The 23,453-nt window shown below is 38.5% G+C and overlaps 2 protein-coding genes across 2 annotated transcripts; one reads left to right on the top strand and one right to left on the bottom strand.

Moving 5' to 3' along the window:
- Positions 1 to 642: 642 nt before the first annotated feature.
- On the bottom strand, positions 643 to 3,528 carry LOC141639475 (uncharacterized). The gene is made up of 3 exons (XM_074448593.1): positions 3,156 to 3,528; positions 2,258 to 2,805; positions 643 to 648 (listed from the first exon to the last, which is right to left on the bottom strand). The coding sequence occupies exons 1-3, from the start codon at positions 3,526 to 3,528 to the stop codon at positions 643 to 645; spliced, it is 927 nt and encodes a 308-aa protein (XP_074304694.1).
- On the top strand, positions 3,489 to 8,801 carry LOC141642609 (RNA pseudouridine synthase 6, chloroplastic-like). The gene is made up of 9 exons (XM_074451453.1): positions 3,489 to 3,826; positions 4,633 to 4,761; positions 4,876 to 5,130; positions 5,216 to 5,297; positions 5,955 to 6,070; positions 6,180 to 6,234; positions 6,574 to 6,685; positions 7,462 to 7,631; positions 8,348 to 8,801. The coding sequence occupies exons 1-9, from the start codon at positions 3,576 to 3,578 to the stop codon at positions 8,615 to 8,617; spliced, it is 1,440 nt and encodes a 479-aa protein (XP_074307554.1). The 5' UTR covers positions 3,489 to 3,575; the 3' UTR covers positions 8,618 to 8,801.
- The last annotated feature ends 14,652 nt before the right edge of the window (positions 8,802 to 23,453 follow it).

Below are 23,453 nucleotides of genomic sequence, written 5' to 3'. Positions count from 1 at the left end.
CTTGAACCACCAACAATGAGAAGGTCTATTGGAAGACCATCCAGGAACAAGAGAAGAGAACCTGGTGAACAAAGAAAGGGAAAAAGAACATTTGTAGTTAGGTGTAAGAAATTCAAGTATTTTGGGAATAACTCTAAGACTTGTAAGGGAGGATACACAGCTAAGGAGAGGAATGCAATCCAAGGGAAAGTGACAAAGACAAGAAAGAAGGGGCTACAAAAGCCATCTGATGTTGCTGCCTTTGAGTCATTACAGATGCTGGAGTCCCTTGTCATGGGGGCTGGGAGTGAATTGCACGAGTCTTCAGTCCAAGGAGAAGACAGGAATGGAAAGAAGCAAAGGACAAGTTGAGTGTTTGCTGGATGTTTGCTTAATGTCTAAGAGAAACAATGTAACTTTTTGGTTTAATGTCAGTTAAAAATTGCAACTTTTGTAAGTAATTGTAGTGAAGACATTAATGTAAAATAAATGCTTTTGTAATGGTTGTTAGTACAATCTCAATTTCAACTGTCATACTCTTGCTTAATGTGCATTTTGGCCCTTTTTGGAGAATGAAAACAGTAAGCCTTTTTATTTGCTTAATCAAGAACATATTTTGAAGCATTACATTCATTCCATGATACCACACTCCACATCTATAATCTAAATCTTAAAGACAACAAGAATAACAAGTACAAATAGCAAAAAAAAACAGCCAACTTAAACCAACACTTAAGGCATTTCAATTCTTCATGATATTGTTTCTTCAACCAAGCAATTTCTTCAAAGTGATTTGGAGTAATGGAAACTTCATCTTCTTCATTTGCATTTAGAAACTTAAATGCTCTTGTAACAATAATATGCTCTTCTCCAAACCACATGACAAAGAGGTCACATTCAAGACACTTGAAATATGCTTTTCTTGGGTTTTTTTGTAGATCCAGAAATCTTCAACACGGTACTCCTCCCACACTGAGTGCAACTTTGCGTTTTAAATTGAAGACCCGCAATGGGGTTGTTCCTCCAGCCAGCCGAAAAATAAGAAGACATGAGAAGTATAAAGAATGGAGATAAAAAAAGAAGAAGAAAGGATTAAAGAAAATGAGAAGTAAAGAGTAAGGAGGAGGGGATATATTATATAGTAAAGGGGGAAAGGAAAGTAGGCAAAAAAAAAAGGAGGGAAACCATATGAAAAATAGAGGGAAACAATAGGAAATCCAAGTCATCCATCCTAGTTGGCACTTAACGTCAATAACTTGACGGATTAATGCTTAATGGTCACGCGGATGGGTTAACAGTGGAGTTTAAGGGTACAATTAAGAATATGAAAAAGGTAAGGGTACAACTTAGAAATGACAATAATTGAGGGGTACCCCATAGAAAAACCATGCGTGGACTTCATGCTAATCAAGATAAAAAGTTGAGTGGGCCGATACACACCCTTAAATCCCTGATTTTTTTTTTGACAATAATGAACTTTATATATATATATATGTAAACAACCAAACAAAGAGTTGAGATCAAGTACTAACATCACCAAGAGCAAAGCTTACATCGACCAAAGGACATATCTACGAAGGAAACTACGAATCGTGCCCAACGAGTGACGCAATTCGATTGGTACTGGCGCTGTGGAGGCCAGAACAGAAGATAATTTTTTTGAAGTAACTTGGAATGAAACGGATGGTAGTGATGCAGAATGAGCTCAATACATATTGAGAAGTAGACCTTTCGTCGATGCGGCAAAAAAACAGAGGGAAGCCCTGGACATGTTGAATAACGGGGATGCTTGAGATCGAATCCGAAGAAGTTACCATAAACCGATCCCGAGGAGATGACCTACGGACTGAGTAAAATAAGTGACTGTAGACAAAGACAAAGACGTAGTATTATCCAAAGGAAAGATAGAAATTTTGTTAGTGTTTTTCACAAAAGAAGGCCAAAGAACAGTAACCGAGAGTGAGAGCCAAAAAGATAGTCACCATATGTAAAATCAAAACGGATTAACCTGCGCAGTATCAAATATAACCGAATGCGACTCATCCAAATGGCCTTTATTATACAAAGAAACCGAAGAAGGCACCGATCTATCGCATTCGTGGCCCCGTGAAAATATCCAATAAAATCAAGAAGCCATCGTTGCAAGCAAACAAGGATTAGCTACAGAATTAATACCCAGAGCCGAAGAAAGCCAAACATGTCTGGCAACAGTACAAGTTCGAAACAAATGATTTAAAGACTCAGCATGTGAGTGACAAAAAACACAGGAAGTACTTACCCGGATGCCTCTAGTAGATAGAATTTCTAAAGAGGGAAAGATATTGTGAACTATACGCCAAACAAGAAGCGGAAACTTAGGAGAGCAACGAAGACCCCAAAGAACTTTCCACGGAAAAGCAGAGTAAAAAGATGGAGAGCAGGAGAAGGATATTCGTGACAACAAGAAATCATACCCAGAGCGGACCGTGTAGACTCCATCTTCCGTGTATTTCCAATAAAGGAAATCGTCAATATCTATATGTGGAGGTTCCATGGCAAGAATAATATTGGCATAAGGAGACTGAAACCAACGATAAACAGCTACTGGATTCCAGTCACCTGAAGGAGTGAGCAAACTAGAAAGCACAGGTGAGGCGCCAGATGAAAAAGGTCGCACCGAGGGAGAAGTCCCATTAACCCAAGGACTTGTAAGAAGATCTACAGAGGAACCATTACCGAGCTTCCAGGAGAAGCTAGGAGCAAAAGCGTGTCGTGCGACATAAGCCAGACCATAAAAAGGATGGATGAGAGACCTTAGATCTCGACGCAGGAACCGGTAGGTCCTTCCTATACTTGGGCAGCATAAATTTTGCTAATAAACCAGACGGCTGGTGATGAATATGCCAAAAATTCTTCATAAGGGAAGCCTGACTTAACATCGAGACAGATTTCAGACCAAGGCCTCTATCTTCCCGAGGACGCTGCAGAGAGTCCCTAGAGAGCCAATGAATAGATCTACGACGAACATCCTTGCGCCACCAAAAAGCCGCAATCAAAGAGTCAAGTTTCTTACAAATTCCGACCGGAAAAGGAATTGAAGACATCCAAAAACGTATCGAACCTAATATAATAGAGTTGATGATGAGCAATTTGCAAGGTGGTTTGAGAGTGCAAAAAAGAAGACCAAGCAATAATACGAGTTGTCATCATGTCCAACAAGGGTTGAAAAACCAAAGACTTCTTTGAAGGAAGATCAACAGGGACCCCCAAATAATTCCCAAAACTATCAGAAGTTTTCATCTTCAGAATAGATGACATATGAGACTTAAAATCAGCTGGTGCATTTGGACTGAATTTAATAAAAGACTTATCTAGATTTATCATCTGTCCCGAGGCAAGCTCAAAGCACCGAAATAAGTCCCGTAGAGTCTCAAAAGAAGTTGGAGTAGCTTTACAGCAAATAAACGCATCATCAGCATAAAAAAGATGTGTGATCGGAGGTGCATACCGAGAAATCTTAAGAAGTTGGAGTAGCTTTACAGCAAATAAATCCCTCATTAACCAAGCCATACTAGCTGATACCGCAGAAGTATCAAACAACAAAAAAAGCGGGTAAAATGTCAAATGGAGCAGTAAATATGGGTGGTTCAATCTTGACGAACACACTCCTCTCTGCTTTCCGCCGAGCTCTTTCCCGGGTAATCGGAGCTCCGTCAATTTCTCGGCGCACATTATCCACCTACCAACGCCGTTCTTCTGGTTCAACCTCTAAGACCCGTACCCATACCCGTACCCGTACCCAAGCTCGAATCCGGACTCTTGCCCCTGATGCTGCTGCTGCTTCTACTTCCATTTCTCCTATTACTAGGTACTTTCAATTCCCCAACCTTTATTTCTCATGTTGCACTCTTCAATTACCTTGTGTTTCTATTGATTAATACATTACTTACGACCCCCTGTCAGTCAATACTTTACATTTACTTTATTTTGCGAGTTAGAGTGAATAACGGAATGATTTAACTTTATGCAGTGATTTATTCTCTCTAGTTATAAAAAAGTTGTGCATTTTGTAAATGGGTGTATTATAATTTGTAAGGGGGAGTATAATGGGAAGAAAAGGGGGACATTTTGATCTTAATAGGCGTTATTACACTAATTTTCGAGCGTAACTCGAACACAAAGACCTTAAGGAGTAATAGAATAAGAAACTTGAGTAAGATCGTCCTGCATTTTGATTTGAGGATGATTTTTGTCGTATGACGAGGTTTAAAGGGTTCCTAGATGAAAACTTGCTTGTAAGTCCTAAAAGTTGGCAATGTCTTGTTGAACACTTGCTGTTCTAGTTCTCCTAAATTGATGCTGATGTATAGTTGAAATTTTCGATTGTTTTGTTATCTTTGTGGTTGGCTTCCGTTTCTAAAAATCATGTCTCCATTATTTGTTGATTTTGTTATTTGGATGAGTTTATGGGTGTGGAGTACTCATATGAGGGTATTTTACTGTGTCCTCATTTATTTTTCTTTGTTTCGAAACTGGTTATTGTAGTGTACTTATTTTGCAGTTAATTGTCAATTGATTGAACTTCGATTTACACAACATATGGTAGCTTTCACATGTCTCCAATATTATGTTTCATTAGATTGATTGACAACTATTGAGTTCAATTAATTGTAGCTATCCGGAATATACTCGCCTCTTACCCTGCCCATCAACAAACTTGCCGCCTAGAATCGAACACTTGGTTGTGCTGGAGGAAAGCACTGTTGGTGCATATATTAGCAAAAGTTTGGATCTACCTCCACAGTAAGTGATACACTCCCTCCATGTCGTACCATCCTTTATATTTCTGATAGATTATCTGCAGTTTTGATGAACTTATCGAGGAATTGATACAAGTAAATTTGTTTTTTCACAAAGGTATGTTGCTGATCTCATTCAATTTGGAGCTGTGTACTATGCGCTTGTATGTCCAGTGCCTCCATCAACAGCTACCGATAAGCAAGTCCAATTCTATAAGCAGTTCACGACACCTGAACTTTTAAAGCAACGGCAATCAATCAAGGGAAAGACTGTACGGGAAGCACAAAAAACTTTCAAAGTAACATGTGTTGATGAGCGTTTTGAAATTGGAACATATTTGCGCGTGCATGTACACCCAAAACGCTTCCCAAGGTAATTGAGATTTGGTTTCTGTGCCTGCTCAAATTGGTTTTCTGTTTGTTGATATACCGTGCTACTCTTCTTTTAAATTCGGTAGGTGCTATGAAATTGATTGGAAGTCAAGAATTTTAGCTGTTTCAGATTCCTATGTTGTTCTGGACAAACCCTCGGGCACATCTGTATGTATTTCCTGAAAAGTTACTCATTGTCTTTAGCTGTCTCTCCATGAAAAATACTTAAGTGTTGTAGGCATTCCCTTTCATGCTTCATAGTGAATGTTGATTTCTTAGTTTTTGGTTCTTGAAGCATGTAACATGTGAAGCATTCAATAATTTTAACCTCTCAAAAATCTGCAAATGCTGTGTTTGATTCACCGATGCTTATTGGAACATTTAAATTTGAACAAGGATCGTTGCCTTCTTGGTGACTCGACTTTTGCCCTAAGGCAGTAAGACCTCTGGTCTTAGCCTCACATCAACCTTCATTCTAGTTCGTCAAGTTATGTTCTGTCCGCAGTCTACCTTCGCTTATTTTGCGTATATGAAGCTGTAATACTGGACAATTACATTATACATCCCCTCTCCCTAAAAAATAGAAAATCATGGGAATAGCATCAGTTGAACGAAATAGAGAAGAAACTAAGAGATGTATAATAAAAGAGAAAGTAAACTAAACAAAATAGTGGAAGAAGACAGACTGTCAGCTAGTTACACGTTCGACACATTTGTACAAAATATTTGAGTTGCATCCCACTTGTGTTGAGAGTATTGCTGATGCTTTTATGATAGAAGGCTATATTTCTTTTAGTAAGCTAATTATCAAGTTTTCCTGTTTAGGTTGGAGGAACTTCTGACAATATTGAAGAAAGTTGTGCAACATTTGCCACTCGTGCTTTGGATCTGACTTCTCCCCTCTTTACTACACATCAAATTGATAATTGCACTGAAGGATGGTAACGTCTTTCTGTTTTCTTAATGTTCAGACTACAAAGGCCGTAGAAGTCATTGTCAGCTTGCTTTGCTTGTCGCAAATTTGTTAATAACGATTTTTCTGATTTGCAGTGTTGTGCTAGCCAGAACCAAGGAGTACTGCTCTGTCTTCCATAAAAAACTTAGGGTAAGTAACTCATGTCTGTGGGAATGTTTAAGATTTCTGAATGATACATCTAGTAGAGCCAGCGAATATTGACCCAAGACCCAATGTCCAAACTCAAAAGTACAAGAAGAATTCGACACTAAGTTAGCGGGTCAAAGTAAGGACTTCTTACCCCCATTATGTAATTGATTTGGATTTTAAAAGCTGGCATTGATGCAGGACCCTATGACAGTACAATAAAATCGTATGTCCATGTTTCTAAACATCCTAATATTCATCTTTATAGGCACTAAAGACATGTTATGGCCTTATATTACATGCCTTTGGACTCTGCACTAACATACCTTGTGTGAATATTAGGAAAAAAGGGTAAAGAAGCTCTACCGTGGACTTGCTGTTGCTCCAGTTCCATGTGGAACAATGACTCATTACATGCTACCAGCTAAACTTGCTCCGCGTCTTATTTCAGAAGGTAATCAAAGTGGGCTGATAAAGTGATGTATTAATAATTATATGATTCTTTATGTTCAAAGGGTATCGGCTGCTCTGCCGACCAGCATGAATGCTTCTGACTGGACCTCGCAAAACTGGCTTCATCCGAAGAACCTGAAAATGACTCAGAACACGAATGACTCGTCCTTGAATTTTTTTGACCAATATTGATTCACTTAGAAATGACCCAAACCACGTCCAATACCGCCAAATCCCAACAGAATTTTTTTTACATAATTAATGACAAACATTACCTAGGATGACCAGACTCCGTCCCGAACAACCCCGGGCCCAAGTAACCTTACCCAAAAATGATCCGACAATTATACACCTCACCCAAAAGAGATTATGTCGTACTAGAAATGCATTATGATTCTCATTCGAACTTTAAATCTGCAACAATGGAAACTGTTTACAGAACTTAGATTTTTGAATGAGAGATCAATTGTTATTAATAGAAGGTCATACGGCATTTACAAAGAGATTACAAATATATGAATATCGGGATAAAAAGTCATTTTCAGAAAAAGATTACTAGTACTATGGACCTATGGTATAATGCTTTTGTATACCCTTTATTACACCTTTGTTTCTTCATACAAGATATGTAATGTTTTAAAGAGGATGAACTTTGTTCGATTTGATAGACAAAAATCCGGCATCCATTTGAATACCATATGATAAGTTGTTAGACATATAATGAGACATGGGAATTAATTAGTACATGTAAAATTTGTTTTGGACCTTATGATGCAGTTTATATGGAAAAGTGGCTTTTGTGCAAGCTGGAAGTTTTGGATTGCAAAGAGGTCCCTTGGCCAAGCTCTTCCATCAGAGACACATACCAAATTGAAGACTGTGGATGGCCTGTAAAGGATGTTGCTTATGAGTGTACCATCAATCTATTAACTGGTCGGACTCATCAGGTATAGTGATTCCTCTTTTACCTTTTGTTTGGATACAAAAAGAGGGGGGAAGGGAAGGGAAGGGAGAATGAACGAGAGTTTTCTTCAAATTGTTTATTTATTGGAAGAATTTTATGTCCTATCCAAATCTCTCTGAACCCAATTTGCTAACAAACTAGGAATTTGCCCCTCCCTCTCCCTCCAGGCCTCCAGTAGCTTCTTCCAGACAAAGGCTTAAGTTGTTTCCACCCATAACATACAGTAGACTAATCTTCAAGGATGAGATATAGTAAGTGGTTATAAGTTATAAGAACATTTGCGGAATGTAGTATATAATAAGTTGGAGAACAGTAAAAAGTGTTGAATAAAAGCAAAAAAAGGTGTCGGCTTTTTCATTACGTATGAGAATAAGTGAACACTATATGCAGTTGCTGGTTTTCGGCTTTTCTCTTGTCAAAAGTTTTGTAAAACAATGGTACACTTTAAATTTTTAAATATTTTAAAACCATCTATTAAAGACACCTATATGGCTATGCCCATATCATAAAATCATGTTTGTTACCAAAATTCCTTTTATAGGGGTACTTATTTCCTATAATTGTTTTTGAGAAAAAAAAATTATGTAAAACTGTAAAGTATTGTGTTTCTTCTATGGATTTCCTGAGTTCTTTCACAAACATTGTTGGACTATCTAGTCTATCTTCAGAAATAACAATTAATGGTTTGGCTTTAAGCAGATCCGGGCCCAATTAGCTGCTTGTGGGGCACCTCTAGTAGGTGATTCAATGTACATGCCCGCTTCTCTTGCAGAAATAACCTGTCCTGAAGTCAATCCGTTTGGCGGTTATATTCGAGGGCATACAAGTGATGACGATAAAAGTGCCATTGATAATTGGGTATCTCTTCACGGGAAGGAGCCGACTATTGCTATCGGACTTCAAGCTTGTCAGATATCTTGGGACGACGGTGAGCATATCTACCAAGCTAGGTCGCCGTGGTGGAGATGAAACTAATTTTCAATGGCTCTCTAATGTAGATTATTGCCACATTTACTCTGGCTGTGGTGAACATCGAGTAATTTACTTACTCAATGAATTCATGTTTCGTTTAATAGAGAAATTAAGTCTGTTTTTTGTAATTAAATTAGTGTTGTGCATCTCATACTTTGGCATTTGCAAGATTTTGTAGTTTTTTTTTTTTTTAATTTTCTAAAGGCTAGTATCTATTATGATGGTAGATGTTACTGAATCATTGGCACACATACGAAGTACTTCGTATTTAACATTGTCAAGTCACTTACTATAGACCATTCCCAAGCAGAAGGTCGAGTTAGTCAGTTCTCAAACATACGAATTCTTAATTTCGCCTTATTTATCTTGATCCACTTCCACCCTTCCAAATAAAAGGTCACGACCTAGGTGTCACTAATCTAATCATTTTCCACTTTCCAATTATTTCTCACATTCTCTACCCCCATCAAAACCTCTCTTTTACTTTTTTTGTTATTTAGTCAATATCTATATATCTATCTATCTATATTAATAAATGAAGCTTTTTTCAAGCGATTAAATAAAATACAAATATTTTTTTAGATTTGGATATATATTAAACGGCATTTGTTATCGACTCATATGGGTATCATAAGAATTCTAAAACTAAACAAAGACCATCACTAATCACATGTATATTTAGCTCCGACGTCTATACTTACTATATATACATCAATATATTGTTTTCATCCCAAAAACTATTTTTCCACGCATGATTCTTTAATTGTTTGTTTATAATATGTATGTTCACTAAAAGTTGTTTGCGTATAATATGTATGTTTGCTAAATACTTTTTCTCTGTGTTGGCAGGAAATATCATGAAGACTTAAATACGGAGTTCAATTTTTGAAGTTTCAACGGCCAGGAAGACTGAGATTGGGTTTTTGTTAAGATAGATGAAATGGTAAATCGTATTGATCGCTTAGCCTAACTTGGTTTATATAGATTACATTGTCGGACTTTTGTATTGGGCCTAATATAAACTATACGATATTCCTAATACCCCCCCCCCCCAAGCTGGAGCGTGAAGATCGAGAATGCCCAGCTTGCGGAGAAGATAGGTAAATTGAGGTACGCCTAAAGCTTTCGTAAAAATATCAGCTAGCTGATCAGTGGTAGAAACATGAGTGGGAAGAACCAGTCCGTCGGTAATGGCATCTCGAATGAAATGGCAGTCAATCTCGATATGCTTTGTACGCTCGTGGAAGACCGGGTTGCGGGCCAAATCCAACACGGACTTGCTGTCAGCAAAAATGGAGATAGGCGCAGCAAAGGCAACATCGAGACTAGACAAAAGACATTTAAGCCACTTCAATTCACAAACTAACTGGGCCATGGAACGATATTCTGCTTCGGCGGAGGAAAGAGAGACCGTCTGTTGTTTTTTAGTTTTCCATGATATGGGGGAGTCACCAAGAGTCACAAACCAACCGGTAATAGACCGTCGTGAAGTAGGACAACCACCCCAATCGGAATCACACCAACCGCGGAGAGACAACGAACTATCAGCTCGGAGCAAAATGCCTTGTCCCGGGCTACCCTTCAAATAACGTACTACACGATGAGCGGCTGCCATATGCTCACTTCGCGGGCTGCTTAAGAAACGGGATAAAATATGCACCGCATAAGATAAATCAGGGCGCGTCACAGCAAGATAAACAAGGCGACCAATTAGCCGTCTATAAGACTCGGGTCCGGCAAGGAGGAGGACCAGAAGCCAACCCAAGGCGATGATTTTGCTCAATGGGCGTGGCTACGAGCTTGGAGCCGAGAAGACCCGTCTCAGCAATAATATCAAGAGCATACTTCCGTTGACTAAGATAAATGCCCTCTTTGCTGCGTGATACTTCTAAGCCAAGAAAATATTTAAGTTTACCCAGGTCCTTCATGTGAAAACAGTCACTCAAGTAAGCTTTAAATTTTGAAATTTCAGACGGATCATTTCCCGCAATAATAAGATCGTCCACATAAATAAGAACAAATAACCGCACCGTACCTCGCGAAAAAGAAAATAAAGAATAGTCGGAGTAAGATTGAACAAACCCGAAATTCTTCAAAGACGCGGTTAATTTAGCAAACCAACACCGGGGTGCTTGACGGAGGCCATAAAGTGATTTCTTAAGACGACAAACCTTGCCCTCTTTGCCACGACTGAAACCCGGAGGCAGTCTCATATATACCTCTTCATCAAAATTGAAGAGTTAAGAACGATAAACACCTAAGAGGGGGAGGGGGTGAATTAGGTGTACCTTTTAAAAATTTTCTCCTTTACTTGGTTAATGACTAACACATGTAAGATCTATTAATACGATTTTGAGAGACTTAATGGATTGTAAGTTCACAAACGGTACAGCAGATTTATGCAACAATATGAGAGACTGTTGCACAGCACTGAGAGTGAGATTAACGTGTAAAAGAAGAATGATAAGAGAACGTGAAAGTAAATAAACAAACAAGACGATGTTTAAAAATTGGTTCAGCTCCTACTCCGGAGCCTACGTTCAACCGTTATTTTATTGCTTGTTTAGAAATTTACTCAAACTTAACTAAACCATTACAATGAAAACAACTCGCCAACCTACTCCGGTTGCAATGCTTAAAGCTACTCCGCTTCAAGACTTTCTCTTGCTCAAAGCTACTCCGCTTCAAGACTTAAGGTTCTATCTCAACGGTTTACAGAGTCAGAATCTCAGTGGTTCACTTAAGAACATGGAGATTACAATTAAGACCTAAACACGAGAATCATTGAACATATTCGTTTATGCAACAGTTAAGCGAACTGATACTTGGAGATTTTACAGCTTTGAAAAACAATTGAAGACTTTTGAAAAATAGAAAACGGTTTTGCAAATGATTGAAGAACAAAGCTTTTAATGCTGAAAAGATTTGCAAAGTGTTTACAATGAATGCTCTTTCAAAGTCTTACAATAAATGAAAAATGAAGTGGCTATTTATAGACAAAGGTAGTGTGTAAGAGAAGGATCTTAACACTACTTTAATCTAATATCCACAAGTTTGTAGCATGCATTTTCATTTAAAAATATAAAAGAACAATCAGGTTTGAGAGGCTCAAGGTGGCTGCATTTTTCCAAAGCAAAGGAGTGTTTCCCATAAAGTATGAGAACTCACAATTTTGCCACAAATGGAAAAAGCATAAGATCTATTTTTAGCATGAAAAACAACTTGCACAAATGGGATTAGCATCTTTTAAATTATTGTGCAAGCATACTCCTTTTGTTCTTTTTGTTCTTCAGTTTGAAATAATGTTTGTTTTAAACATAGAAAAGCTTTTTAAAGAATTTCAAACACTTGTGAATTTTCCCGAAAATTCTCCATTCGTTAGTACCAGAAACCATGGTGCAACAGTCTCAGGAACTGTTGCACGGTTTTGCCATAACTTATGCGTAAAAGAAATATGTTGAACTACCTCGTTTACAACATTTGTTCTAGACTATGGGCATGCTTGACTTGTCCTTTATCTTGATCATCTTGAACTTCTTTGAACAATCATGTGATGCTTCAATTTGCTAAACATTTACTAAGAGGCAAACAATTAAATCATAATGAAACTTGACATCATCAACCAAGTGTGTTCTAAAAAATTTCCCCTTTGATGATGGCAAGTTTTAAATATGTGTGAAGTTCCCCCTAAGCCCATGGTGAGTCGGTCTTTGAACCAAATAGTAAGAACATCAATTAAACATGATCAAGGTGAGTGGGGGTTAACATGCTTTGCCTAAGTAGAACATCTAATCATCATAGTTACGACAAATTCACGGTGAACGTTAGCCGAAGAGTTGTTAGTTAACACATAAACACATAATTTAACTACTTCCCCCTCTTGACATCATCAAGAGAAGGACAGAAACATGTTCAAGTAGTACATAATTAAACCAGAGACAAATGTTCAAAATAAGAGAAAAGAAACAGTCCATAGTTTGCATAAGAATTAAGAACAAAGAGCCAAAAGGATAGGAAGGCAAGGGTAGGTAAGGATGCCTCATTCATCATCGGACACATGACCACCAAGAGCTTGCACACGCTCAATAAGATCTTCATTCGAGGTTTTGAGCTCAGCAACATCTTCCTTAAGAGTCTCATTGTCCACAACCAATTTGGACACCATGTTCATAAGCTTATCCAACTTACCGAGAACAACACCCATTTCAACAGTTGAGCCAACTGTTGCACCAGTTTTACCTCTACCCGAGAACTTACGGGTCAACTTCCCATTGTTGATAGCCAAAGTCATTTGAGAAAGCAAACCTATGGTCATGTCATCACTGAGTTTTTCAATACCGGGGCTACCTTTCATGACTATCTTCTGTTTCATGAAGACAATGGACAACTACATACCGTATGGAATCACGGTTTTCTTGTCAAATTTCCCTTTTTGGAGTTCGGGGGCAATCTCATTGATACGGTGGAAGATTAGTTGGGGAAGGTTGATGGGACGACGTTTGATAATGTGGTGAATAAGGAGCATCTCAAGGAAAGAACATCGTCCCCTACTGTTATTACTTGGTAAGATGGCTCGGTGAACAAGGTTAAAGGTGAAACAGTGGGGGGGCTTGAAGTTCATGGGCATATATGTTGGTGGTGCCACTGTCATTGTCGGGTCGAAGGGTTCTCATAACCTCACTAGCCATAGCTTCATCAACATCACCCCAAGTGGTCTTAGGAAAGGTGGTAAGACCCACGGCTTCAACCTCAAGGTAAGAGGCAAGTTGGTCAATGGTCAAGACAAAGGGTTTTTGGTTTATAAATGCCGAGAGAGTTCCTGATGCAACATCAACCTTGACTGTTGCATAGAACTGAATTAACTCCGACATGTAAACCGAAGAGTGTTTGTCGAGGAGATTAAACCAACCCTGACAAAAAATAGCAACTTTGAAGAATGCAAAAGCCGGGGAAGAATCATACCATATTTTCTTGTAACGTCTCCCACTGTGGAAGCAACATGTAAGCATGCCGTGACATAACTTGAGGGTGTCATCCGGAAGGTCGAGAGAGTTGAGATGAGCAAGGACCTCGTTCTTGAATGCCTCATCGTGAGTGGTGACCATCAACTCCGTGCATGTATTGAGAGGCATTTTATCCTCAATAACATCATCATCTTCCTTTGGAAGGACCACCTCCTTCTTCCATGGGTACCTCGGCTTTTTAGCCGTTTGTGGCTTTGGTTCCTTCTTTCTTTTGAGACCGGCCTTAGATTTTGCCTTTGATTTGGTGGGGATTTCAGTGATAATATCATCATCATCACCAAATAGTTCAGTGATTTTGATTTGGGATTTTGTTTTGGGTTTTTCGGGAAAAAGAGGGTCAAATTCATCAGCAACAGTGTCTTCATTGGTGGGTTCATTGATGTTTTCAATGTTGGGAATGGTCTCTTCCTCATGAAGAACTTCCTTTTCAGAAGTTTAATTTGGGAAATCAATTTTTTCAGCATCTTTTTCACTCACTGTTCCCTTTTCTTTTTCGATTTCGCTCTCTTTCCTCATCTTTTTCACTCATTTTTTCTTCCTTATCATCATCCTTTTCAATTTCATTTTTCTCTTCAACATCTTTCTCATTCACTTTTTCGGATTCTTGTTCTTTGTCAACAATATCATCAACAATCTCATTTTCCTTTTCTTCTTCAACAAAAGTAGCAACAATCACATCATCATCAATTTCTTTGTCTTTTTGGATGTTGCTTGCTATTTGTTTGAGCGTGGGCTCGTCTTCCTCGGAATCAACATCAACATTTGAGTCCAACATCAAAGAGATTGGTGGACTTCGTTTTAATCCACCACGACCTCCTCTACCACGACCTCTTCCTTTGACAGCCATAGATTTCTTTCGTGCAACATTTGGTTTGACTGTTGGCGGCTTGGTAGGAGACGGGGTGAGTTTGTCGGATTTTTCAATACTTGCAGCAGATTGTGTGGCCATTTTTTGCTGGGCAATATATTTGGGGTTGAATGTATTTCTAAGGTTTTGAATTTCTCTTCTATTTGATTTTTTGGGAGCCATTCTGTGGGTGATGGTTTTGACGGTTTTGGGAGATGAAAGAGGTTGAGGGAACTTTTGAATTTTGAAGTGAGTTGTGGGTAAATGGGAAAGTAGGGTTATTACATGGGGGTTTTGTTTGAAGGACGGTTGGAGTGTTAAAGAGGGAGTGGTTAAAGGTTTAGGTGGAGTATAAATGAGGGTAATGATGGCATAGGGGCGGCTTAGAGTAGGATGTGCTAGATGGGACATAAAGTAAGTACAAGGCTCAATGCAAAATAATTCAAATGCAAAATGTGGAGTTCCAATGCAATTTTTTTTCGGCACACTTGTTATATGGCAAATTAGACATTTTTAAACTTGAGAACATATATACATCATTTCATCTCTATTCAATCATATGGGAAAGATAATTTTAATTTATGTCACATGTCGCCTAACAAACCAATTTCCAACCGAAGTTTTACGAATTGTTCCCTTTCTAACGGTTTTGTAAAAATGTCCGCAATTTGATTTTCCGTTCTACAAAAGGTTAGACATATATTTCCTTTTTCGACTTGATCACGTAAAAAGTGATGCCTTATGTCAATGTGTTTTGTCCTAGAATGTTGTATTGGATTTTTCGAGATGTTAATGGCACTTGTATTATCACAAAATATAGGAGTAGTTTCGAAAATAAGACCGCAATCACGCAATTGTTGTCGTATCCAAAGAATTTGAGCACAACAAAGAGCGACACTTACATACTCACTTTCGGCCGTGGATAGAGCAACGGTATTTTGTTTCTTGGATGCCCATGAGATAAGGCATGGTCCTAAGAAGGTGGCGATACCCGAGGTGCTTTTTCTATCCAACGAAATCCCGGCATAATCCGCATCCGAAAATCCTACAAGATCAATGTCATAATGAGTTGGGTACCAAAGGTATAAACCTTGCGTTCCAATGAAATACCTAAAAATTCGTTTGACGGCTTTGAAATGTGATTCTTTAGGATTTGATTGGAAACGAGCACATACGCACACACTAAATTGTATATCGGGTCGACTAGCGGTTAAATAAAGCAATGAACCGATCATACCTCGATATACCCTTTCACTAACACTCTTACCATTTTCGTCTTTGTCAAGATTAAGCTTGGCAATCATAGGTGTAGGCATAGGATTCGAGCTAGTTAACCCAAACTTACTTATCATTTCCTTTAAGTACTTTTGTTGGTGGATCATGGTTCCTTTTTCATCTTGCTTAATTTGAAGACCAAGGAAGAATCCAAGTTCTCCCATCATGCTCACTTCAAATTCAGAAGTCATAAGATCCGAAAAGTACTTGTAAAGAATATTGTTAGTTGCACCGAAAATAATGTCATCGACATATACTTGCACAAGCAACAGTTCCTCTGATTGTGACTTGATAAACAATGTCTTATCAACCGAACCACGTACAAAACCATTTTCTAATAGGAATTTGGAAAGCCTATCATACCAGGCTCGGGGAGCCTGTTTTAAACCATAAAGTGCTTTGTCAAGTTTAAATACGTGATTAGGGAACTCATTGTTTAAAAAGCTCGGGGGTTGTTCGACAAAAACTTCTTCTTCAAGATAGCCATTTAAGAAGGCGGTTTTAACATCCATTTGAAAAAGTTTTATGCCAACATGAGATGCAAAAGCTACGAGCATACGTATGGCCTCAAGCCTAGCTACCGGTGCAAAGGTTTCATCGTAATCAATCCCTTCTTGTTGATTAAACCCTTGTACCACTAGTCTAGCTTTATTCCTTACGATTTCTCCAACATCATCAAGCTTATTGCGATAGACCCATCTCGTACCAATTACAGTACGTTGAGATGGTCTAGGGACAAGATGCCATACCTTGTTTCTCTCAAATTGCTCTAATTCTTCTTGCATAGCCGTGACCCAATATTCATCGGATAGTGCCATTGTGATATTTGTGGGTTCAATTTGTGATATGAATGCTTCAAAAGCACAATGATTTTGGAGAGATGATCTGATTTTCATTCCAGAGGTAAGGTCACTGGTTAAATTTGATAGAGGATGGGAACCTTGATGCTTCAATTTCTTTGGAACAAGGGTGTTAGAGGCCTCATTTGTTTCGGTTGGTTCTGATGCAACAGTGTCAGTGACTGTTGCATGGGGAATATTGTGTGAGGGTGTTTGATAGGTTTCAATTTGGTTAGTGGTTGGTTCACGGCACTCCTCATTCCCCCTGGATGAGCTAGCTTCATTTTGAGATGAGGGAGGGTTAATTCCTCCTGAATTTTGGCCAGCCTCCTCATACAACAGTGGCTCCAACTGTTGCTCAGCTTCTTCCACTACTTGATCCATGTCATGACGTATCATTCTAATTTCGAAGTCATCGTCTTCCTCATCATCTTCTTCATCGTTAACCTGAGTGTTTGAAACAAAGAGACTAGATTCGTCAAATATTACATGAACGCTTTCTTCCATTTTCATGGTTCTCTTGTTATAAACTTTGTAAGCTTTACTATGGTCGGAATAACCAACAAAAACACCTTCATCACTACGAGCATCAAATTTGCCTAGGTTGTCTTTTCCATTATTATGTACAAAGCATTTACTACCAAAGCACTTTAGATGTGAGATGTTAGATTTTCTTCCTCATAGTAATTCATAAGGAGTTTTGTTAATGATTTTTCTAATCATGACTCGATTGTAGATATAACAAGATGTGTTAACGGCCTCGGCCCAAAAGTTTCTTGGCACTTTAGAGCTAATGAGCATGGTCCTAGCCATATTTTCAAGAGTTCGATTCATTCGTTCCACAACCCCATTTTGTTGAGGGGTTCTTGCGGCCGAAAAATTGTGGATAATACCGTACTCATTGCAATAAGACTCAAATGATAAATTCTCAAATTCGGTTCCATGGTCGGATCTCAAGGAGACAAGTTTATAACCAAATTTGTTTTGGACCTTTTTAACCCAAATTAAGAATTCATCAAAAGTTTGATCTTTAGAACTTAAGCAAAGAAGCCAAACAAATCTTGTAAAATCATCAACAATTACACAAATATAGCGACTTCCACCTTTACTAACAATACGCATAGGTCCACATAAGTCTATGTGAATGAGTTCAAGATGCAAGGAAGTGCTAACAATCTTTTTGGATTTAAAGGAGCATTTTATTTGTTTACCTTTAACACAATCGTCACAAAGTGATTTGAATTCAAATTTGATGTTAGGAATGCCATCAACTAAATCAAGCCTCTTAAGGGTATTAAGTGTTTTAGCATTTACATGACCAAGTCGTTTATGCCAAAACCAAGGGTCATTCTTTTGGACACTCATGCATGATAGTGTTTGACTTGACAATGAGTATAAGTTAGTCATGTAGACATCTTTGACACGTTTACCTTCAAGAATGAGTTCTTTAGTTTTTCCATCAATTATTCTATATTCACTAGCAAGAAATTCAACGATGTTACCTCGATCACACAATTGTGATATGCTTAGAAGATTGTGTTTCAAACCTTTGACAAGCAACACTTTGTCGATACATAGTGACTTTGACTTACCAACTTTTCCAATACCAATGATTTCACCTCGTTTGTTGTCACCAAAAGTCACCATGCCACCATCGTAGGCTTCTAGCGAAAGTAATTGGTTTTCATCTCCCGTCATGTGACGAGAGCATCCACTGTCTAAGTACCAATTGCTGCTGCCTTTCGCTAATGCCTATAAGAAATCAAACAGTTAGTTTAGGAACCCAAACAAGTTTGGGTTCCTTCTTGACAACACCTTTCTTGACTTCTTTTTAGTACAAACATGTTTAGCCACTTTAGTACTTCTTTCTAGGTCGAGGACTCTCTTTTCACAACCATTGAACTCGTGACCCGTTTTACCACAGTAATTGCAGATAATGTACTCAGGAAGGCCAACATACTTTCTTCTTCGAAAATCAGTTACGCTTGGGTCTTGGTTTCGAGTGCAACAGTGCGTAGAACTGTTGCATTTGAAACCAAGTCCAGCATTTTTTGCACGGTTTTCATATTCTTGAGATTGTTTTAGAAGAAACTCCAAGACATTCTGACTTCCTTCCCATTTCAAATAGAACATCTTAGCCTCATCTAGCTCTTTGGTTAGTTTGTCAATTTTAGCAAGATGATTAAGATTTAGTTGACCTACTTTGTCGAACGCATGTTTAGCATGTTGTGGACAGCGGGGGTGCCCACGGGGGCGCTTGGGAGGAAGAGAACAAGCGTTTGCATTTTGTTGGAGTCGCCACCAATTTTTATGGGAAATTGGAACGGTTCGAATACCTCGTGCCATGTCAAGACACAAAGTAGAGACATGAACACTAAGCAATCGTTACCCTTAGCATTCTATGTCTAGAATGACTCTCGTGGATGCCAATGAACACGGATGTTCACAGAGATCTGGAGTAAGGGGTGAGGGTACGTATTAGGAAGCTCTTTCGATCGAACACCTAATCCCGCCCGCCTCGATAGCGGCCTCTACTAATGATTAGGGACATCATCTATACTCGATATATCGTCGGCTATATGCATGCAATGCAACATCCAAGTTTTAATCCTAACATGTGAGAATTAGGCTAAGTCGGTGAACAAGTAATTTAGCATGCAATTAATGTCGAAGTAGGATTTAATGTTCAATTACATGTGAAAACATACAAATAATACAAGAATATGATAAATACAACAAATAAAATTACAATAATGAAAATTACAATAATTACAATGGATTAGGTGATTTATGTCGAAAATACCTCTAAAACGGATAATTTGGGAAAACGAATAAAAGAATAAGTTAACGAACCAAACAGAAGGTGGTAATACGAATAATAGTCAATTATACGTAAGCTAATTAAACTAGGTCAAGGCAAAACGGAGTTCAGGGACAGAATTCAACCCGGAACAGGCGTAGCAGAGCTGTGTCCATTGGAATAGGCGCAGCAGTTGCTGCGTCTGTTCTAAGGGTGAGTTCTGGCTGTGAAGCCGGAACTGCAAATCGTTAATTATTCGTTGGTTAATTTAAGGATTGATTATGATATTTACTCGGATGGAAGTGATTATCAGGTTATTTACATGTGATTAAATGGTCATAAAAACAATAAAACATGGATGAGACGGAATTAAACGAATTATTTACATGAATGAATGATTGATTAGTGACATGAGTGAATGAAAATAGACTAAACATGATGAACTAATAACGAATTAATGATGAACACGCGAATTAAAGATGAATGTGATGAACAAACGATGAATAATAGGTGCAAATATGTCAACGACGAATTCCAGAGACTCAATATTGATTGAATCAAACCTCTAAAACCCGAATTGAATTTAATGACGAAAACCCGCAAATATTGGTTATAAGGGATTTAAGTCGGGTTTAAATGATGGATAAAACGTGTTAATGATGAATAACAATATACATGTGAAATCAATATGCTATTATGGTCAAAGAATTAACAAGAAACAAACGAAAATAAATAAACACGAACGAATTACAGAGGACGAAGGAAGAAGAAAGGAAGCAGGAACTGCGGCAGCCTCACGAAGAGGCGCAGCAGTTGCTGCGTCCCTTCTCGACGGTTTGTCTTCTGGAAATCCGTAAAAAAGGGTTTTAAAGCGCGGTTTTAGAAATCGGTTTTAATTGGTATTTTCGACATAAACCTTACATTAATGATGATTACAACAATAAATAACAATAAATAAAAGAGAGATTTACACCCTCAGACTTACATGTTTGACGAAACGAGATGAACTAAGTTTACGATTAGTGATGCTCGACTCGAATGTAGACGAAAGTGCCCTCGTAAGAGGAAAACGATTAAGTTAATTAAGTTGATTGATGTGGAGTTGGTCAAATTGGTCGGTCATGCAAACGAGGCTGGTACTCAGAAGGATCCGAGCTTACGTGGTCGAAAGTTCAAGCACGTAGACGCCAAAAAGTAAGAACGTGGTCTAGAATGCAAAGGGAGAAGAGAAGGGCGGACACTCGCGTGAGAAATATGTGAGACGAAGGCTCCTATTTATACTAATCACACGACGGAATTATGGTAAGACTAGGATACGGAAGGAAAGATCCGGAAATAACCGACTTAGGTTAAAACACGGAAACTTGGACAAAAAGAAAGCCCTGGGAAAAGGCGCAGCAGGTGCTGCGTCCCTTGGAAGAGGCGCAGCACTTGCTGCGTCCTTTCCCGGGTAGGTTCCTCTGCGCGTAGAAAACGCGTTTGACAGCCTGTCCTATTTTAGGCATAACTTTCTCTACAAGACTCGGATTATGGTGATTTCGGTGGCGTTGGAAAGCTAAGAGAAAGATCTAGAACTTTCTGTGAAATAGGCCTGACCCAAAAAATTCGTTATCACCTCGTAAAACGGGCCTAAAGTTTGGGTTGTCATTTTAACTAAATGAAATGCACATTTTGTAATGTAAACTTTTAGTTTAGCTTAATTAAGTGACATGAGACTCAAAATGAGATATAATCTCAATTTTTTATGAGATCCTAACCTTAGGTAGACAAGCTCATTGCTTTGACTCGGGATTTGACGGTTTTAGGAAATGAAGACGGTTTTTGACCCGGACCCCAAATGTACTCTAATTACTGCCAAAACGACCGTATCGGCACATAGATGACAACTAAGAGGTAGACATTAATGTTTGAGCAATCACTTGACGATAAACTTACGAACTGTCACAAATCGTTCCGCGTACCAAACATGCGGTCCAATCATCACCGGGTGGTTTGCGAGAGGTGCAGAAATGAGGTATCTACACATGTCTCACTTCATCACTAAGCAATAAGCCAATTTGCTCAAGTTGCTTGTTCTCTCTTTTGCGCAAGGTGAGGTCAGCTAACAGAGAGTCACGTTCTTTAGTTAATGAAGACACATGTTTTGTGAGAGTCTCAATTTCCTTCGTAGACTCAGATGCAATAGTGCACTGATATGTTGCATGTATTTCATCAACTCTTTTAGCAAGAAACAGATTCTGTTTTCGGAGTTTTTTAATCTCCTTTTCAAAACTCGATGATGAACTAGGTTGATCTACCTCATTTAGACATTCTTTTAAACCAACATTTTCTTCGGCTATGTCCTCAATTTCAGTTTTCATAGCCTCTAATTTATTGCTTTGGATACGACACTAATCAATGAATTGGTCTAGGAGATGACAGATCTTGTCTTTAGAGAAAGATCGAACCTTTTTCTTGAGCTTATTTACCTCAATGTCAGAATCTGAATCTGAGTCCACGGAGTGAGCCATAAGACATTTGACACTTTCTTTCTTTGTTGACTTTGGAACATCATTGCGTGACTGAGACGAGATGCTAAGTTTGGCATCCAATTCTTCCTCAAGGACATCGTCCTCGTTAGAATCAGGCATTCCCCAAATGGCAGTCATTACTTTGCTTTTGTATTCTCTTTTAGCAAACTCACGCTTTTCTTTAGACTTAATGTCATTCCACTTTGGGCATTCTTTGATTTGGTGACCTTTGTCACCACATTTGAAGCAACCAACAGTGGAAGTAGACTTTCTTTTGGGAAAGCGTCGTTTGCTAGTATAGTTATTAGGCCTTTGTGAGTTTCGACCATTTATCATGCCAACAATGTTTTTAGTGAACATTGCAAACTCGTCATCTTCATCCTCCTCATCACTTGAGAGAGCATAAAGTGCAAGTCCTTTTCCTTTAGAGCTTTCACCGGATCGCTTCATGAGAGTTAACTCATGAGCCATGAGTGAGCCCATAAGTTCATCAAGGGATAGCAAAGAAAGGTCTTTAGCTTCCTCAATAGCCGTAACCTTCGGTTGCCATTTCTCAGATTGGCTACGAAGGATTTTACGTACTACATCCTCGGATTCAAAGTTTCTACCTAGACTCTTGAGGTCATTAACAATACTAGAGAAACGAGAAGACAAACTATTAATTGACTCATCTTTTCCCATGTTGAACATCTCATATTGTTGCATGAGAAGATCAACACAGTACTTTTTGACTTGTGACGTTCCCTCATAAGCAAGATTTAGGGTGTCCCAAATTTCCTTTGCCGAGTCACATCCGGATATCCGGTTGATCTCTTGTTCACCGATGCCATATTGAAGGATGGACATGGCTTTAGAGTTTTTCTCGACTTTTCTATAATCGGCCTTAACATATTTGTCCTCACTTTTGATAGACTTAGTGCCATCGGCATTAGTCACCTCAATCTTGAAAGGACCATTTTGAATGATCAACCAACATTCGTAGTCCGTACTTTTAACATAATGCTCCATGCGATGTTTCCACCAGGCATAGTTTTCTCCCTTAAAGATGGGATACTTAGTGTGTTTTGAATCGTCCATAATTAGGGGATCAACTCTTTGGTTTTAACCAATATCAAGAGCACGAGGCTCTGATACCAATTGAAGAGTTAAGAACGATAAACACCTAAGAGGGGGAGAGGGTGAATTAGGTGTACCTTTTAAAAATTTTCTCCTTTACTTGGTTAATGACTAACACAAGTAAGATTTATTAATACGAGTTTGAGAGACTTAATGGATTGTAAGTTCACAAATGGTACAACAAATTTATGCAACAGTATGAGAGACTGTTGCACAGCACTGAGAGTGTGATTAACGTGTAAAAGAAGAATGATAAGAGAACGTGAAAGTAAATAAACAAACAAGACGATCTTTAAAAATTGGTTCAGCTCCTACTCCGGAGCCTACGTCCAACCGTTATTTTATTGCTTGTTTAGAAATTTACTCAAACTTAACTAAACCATTACAATGAAAACAACTCGCCAACTTACTCCGGTTGCAAT

The sequence above is a fragment of the Silene latifolia genome, chromosome 2, assembly GCF_048544455.1.
Source record: "Silene latifolia isolate original U9 population chromosome 2, ASM4854445v1, whole genome shotgun sequence".
NCBI lineage: Eukaryota > Viridiplantae > Streptophyta > Magnoliopsida > Caryophyllales > Caryophyllaceae > Silene > Silene latifolia.
Note: the sequence above shows the minus strand (reverse complement) of the source record. Positions and strands in the feature narration are given on the sequence as shown.

Bases quoted from the DNA above. Each gene is read 5' to 3' on its own strand.
- LOC141639475 (XM_074448593.1), bottom strand. From the start codon at position 3,528: ATGGCTTGGTTAATGAGGGATTTATTTGCTGTAAAGCTACTCCAACTT. The intron at 2,806-3,155 runs GTATTATTGCTT...GCCCAAGTATAG, and splicing joins GTTGGACATGATGACAACTC to GAAGGACCTACCGGTTCCTG.
- LOC141642609 (XM_074451453.1), top strand. From the start codon at position 3,576: ATGTCAAATGGAGCAGTAAATATGGGTGGTTCAATCTTGACGAACACA. The intron at 5,131-5,215 runs GTAATTGAGATT...TAAATTCGGTAG, and splicing joins CACCCAAAACGCTTCCCAAG to GTGCTATGAAATTGATTGGA. The intron at 7,632-8,347 runs GTATAGTGATTC...GGCTTTAAGCAG, and splicing joins TAACTGGTCGGACTCATCAG to ATCCGGGCCCAATTAGCTGC.